This window comes from Elephantulus edwardii, unplaced genomic scaffold, assembly GCF_000299155.1.
Source record: "Elephantulus edwardii isolate Elephantulus edwardi_28Jun2011 unplaced genomic scaffold, EleEdw1.0 scaffold00227, whole genome shotgun sequence".
Lineage (NCBI taxonomy): Eukaryota > Metazoa > Chordata > Mammalia > Macroscelidea > Macroscelididae > Elephantulus > Elephantulus edwardii.
Window position 1 is genome coordinate 3,922,286 of NW_006399977.1, and position 3,977 is coordinate 3,926,262.

The 3,977-nt window shown below is 36.4% G+C and overlaps 1 protein-coding gene across 1 annotated transcript in view; it reads right to left on the reverse strand.

Annotated features, from left to right (window-relative positions):
• COL24A1 (collagen, type XXIV, alpha 1) overlaps positions 1 to 3,977 on the reverse strand; it is a 548,498-nt gene that overhangs the window by 414,212 nt on the left and 130,309 nt on the right. The window contains exon 9 of the mRNA XM_006898370.1: positions 1,810 to 1,863. Coding sequence (XP_006898432.1) covers positions 1,810 to 1,863 — 54 coding nt within the window. The remainder of the gene's footprint in view (positions 1 to 1,809; positions 1,864 to 3,977) is intronic.

The following is a 3,977-nucleotide window of genomic DNA, read 5'->3' on the forward strand; positions in this document are numbered from 1 at the left end:
GATTTGAACCGCATGCCTCTGGGATTGCAGTGCAACTTCTTGCCACTATGCCACCAAAACTCCCTTGAAATATTTAATAATGTTTTATGTAAAATTGCCAACCCTTTTCCAAGTTTTTATAACTGTAATATTTAAAAATGATACTTATTCTACCATTTCTTTTTAGTTAGTGGCATAGTAGTAAAATGAGCAATAGGACTGCTTTACCATCTTACTAGATCCTATGGTACTCTACCTTTAACGTTTTCATGCTATATCAAACATGTTGATTATGGATCCGAGCAAGCTGTAATTGCTAACAACCACAATCTCTTTTCCACCTATTATGGGCTGCCAATTGGCCCAGTATTGAGAATCTTTGTATTCTTGATATTGAGCTTCAATCCTTATTGAAGACTACAGTCCTTGATCTTTTGTAGCAAGTGCTTCAGATCTTCTTCAGTTTCAGCAAGCAAGTGCATCTGCATATTGTAGGTTGTTAATGAGTCTTTCTCCAATCTTGATTCCACACTTCTCCTCATAAAGCCCTGTCTCCCGATGATCTGTTTTACATACAGATTGAAAGGTACAGGGACAGGATGCATCCGCAATGCACTCATTTCCTGATTTTGAACCATGCACTGTTTCCTTGCTCCATTCTGAGGACCGCTTCCTGGTCCAAGTATAGGTTTTGTACAAGCATGATCTGAGATTCCCATTTTCCTCAAGGTTAGCCACAATTTATTGTGATTAGCACAGTCAAATGCCTTTACATAGTCAATGAAACATAGATAGACATTCTTCTAGTCTGCTTTTGGGTAAGATCCATTTGACACTGACAATAATATCCCTAGTGCCATGACCACCAGCAGTCAGGAAATCAAAAGACAAGTTGCATTGAGAAAATCTGCTGTCATAGACCTCTCCAGAGTGCTGAAGAGCAATGATGTCAGTGTAGAAACAAAGGTAAACCTAATCCAGGCCATTGTCTTCTTAATTACTTGTTATGCTTCAGAGAGTTGGACAATGACTAAAGATGACAGAAGAAGAATAGATACCTTCAAGTTGTGGTGCTCTAGAAGTGTCTTGAACATAACATCGACTACCAAGAAAACAAGTAGGCCTATCTTGGAGAGGGTGAAACCAAATCTCTCCTTGGAGGCTAGGATTTTGAATCTCTGTCTCACTTACTTTGGGCACATGGCCAGGAGACACTGGTTCTTGGAGAAGGACATTATGCTTGGAAGCATCGATGGACAGTGCAGGAGAGAGAGACTCCACATGAGATGGATTGACATAATAACTGGGGTGATGGGGGTTAGTGTGTTAGAATTAGTGAGACTGGCTCAGGACAGTGAAGGGTTCAGAGTGACTGTACATAGGGTTGCTACACATAGCAAGTGATTCTAGAGCACATAACAATAATGTACTATGACAGGTTTGGAAGCAGGAGTGGCATCCACTTCCTAACTAACATGCCTGCAGAAACTATGAACTTTGATAAGCGTTGACAGTTGCAGAGGAGCTTCAGACCTTTTGTTCATAGGGTCACTATGAGTAGTGCTTGACTCGAAGGCAATCAACAACAATAACACAACAACAACATCAAACATGTTTAAAACACCCTCTCATTTTAAATACAATTCTGTGCAGTAAAATTTTTTAAAAGATTTTTTTACTGTTTTCATTTTTAAATTATTTGGCTATGCATAATTTATTATTTAATAAAACACATCTATTTGTCATTTGAAAATACATTCTCAAAATCAGAAATAGAATGTATTAATGAAGAAGGATATAAAAGAGGAAATACAAATGTAGTTACTGCACCTGCCTGCCAGGGTAACCAGGCGAACCAATATTACCAGCGAGTCCTGGAATTCCCTGAAATGAAAAGGAAAATAAATGAAACAATACAACAAGGTCAGAAAGAAGCATGTTTGGTGTATATGTAAGACTCCAAGTTGCATGATAATCTCCCTTAAAACAAGTACTCAGAATCTTGTCCAGTATTAGCTGGATAAAATCATGGATGAGAAGTGTAAATAGGTCAACATTATCAAATAAAAAGAAATAAAATTGTCCAACTAAGGTCCCATTTAGTGATTATAAACAATGACAAATATATCATGGAAGAGTTCAACTCTACTTAACCAATTATTGTTTAGTCAGTATATTTCCAATAATAGTTAAACTTTTGATTCAAATTGTTTGTCTTAATTAGCCTGATACGTCTTGACTACCTCAGCATAAGTCTCAGAAAAACAAGAGCTTAGAAAGTAAAAACAAAACAAAACCCAAAAAACTCAATCCCTTGCCACTTTCTAAACGAATCTTTATAGAATAGCGGATAAACACTTTCATTATAACATGGGTTTATATGAAAATTTGCATAATAACTTTGAGAAAAAAACTGAATTGTCAACTGTATTCTTGCTTTAAAATAAGACCTGTTTAAGAAGACTTCTATACAGAGGCTCAAGACAAAACAAAAGAAAATTAACTGCAGGGCTAGGTGAACACGTGAGAAGAAATACACCTCCATGTTTGTCCCTTTCCTTTACTCCACATTTGATACATTAGTCCTTCAAATTTTCATCAGCATATTGATCGTGCAGCTACATGAAATTAAATAATTCTTGAACCAAAGGAATGCTAAAAGAATGTGTGATGAGTTTACTCTCAAATGATGACAGGAACTGAAAGTGACAGATTCCTTATTATAGAAAATTCATTTTCTACGTGTTTTTAAAAGTGATAATTAAAGATAATAAATCTCTGCCCCTTTACTCTGATGTAAAATATTCCTGGTGGTATAATGTATTATAAAAAATGCAGACCAAAATTTGTTGGTTCAAATTCACCAGTTTCTCTGGAAAAGAAATATGGTCAGTCACTTCCCATAATGATTTACAGCCTCAAAAATTCAGTGGAGGGTTGACTTAAGTCAGAACCTGCTTGACAGCAGAGAATTTTATTCTGGTATAGACAGAAGTATGTTTCTTCCAAATTAAATATATTGCTGATATTATGTGACATCAAACTCACTATAAACATAGAGACCCTATGAGCAACATAAATGAACATTGATCATGCTATTCTCACGTGTCAGCTATGCTCAATTCCATTACTACCGTCACTGTGTCAATCCATCTTGCTGATTGTTTTCCTCCATTTAGCTAATCCTCCAACTTTTCCAAACATCATTTCTTTCCTCAAGGACTGGCTGGCCCCTCCTGCCAACATGTCCAAACTAAGTGAAATGGATTTTCACCATTCTTGCCTCTAAGGAGCAATCTGGTTGTACTTTCTCCAAGTTACAATTGTTCATTCTTTTTATAGTCCATGGGAAATTCAGTACTCCTCCCCAACACCACAACTCAAGGCATTAATTCTTCTTCAGTCTTTCTTATTCATATCAGGTTTTCAGATGCATAGAAAGCAACTGTAAATAACACACATTGGATCTTCAACAGCAGATTTTCCCAATGCCACATGACTTATGATTTCTTGAATGTTACTATTATCAGTGTTGATTGTGGATCCAAATAAAATTAAATCCTCGACAATCCAGAACTGAAGGAATAATAATTCACGTTTCAACAAACAGACGCTGCACTAAGTGTGTTCACCAATTTGTGCCAAGAAATCTGGAGGACAAGCACCTGGTCATCTGACTGCGAGAGATCTATATTTGTTCGCATTCCAAAGAAAGGTGACCCAAAAGAGTGTGGAAATTATCAAACAATATTATTAATATTACTTGCAAGGAAGATTCTGCTGAAAATTATCCAAAAACAGTTTGAACAGTACATTAACAAAGAACTTCCAGAAGTGTAGGCTGAGTTTAGAAGAGCCTATGGTAACAATGATAATATAGCTAATGTTAGATGGATTTTGGATAAAAAGAGAAAATACCAGAGGAATGTCTGTCTGTGTTTCAGTAACAATGCAAAGGCATTTGACGGTGTGAATCACAACCAACTCTGGCTAACTCC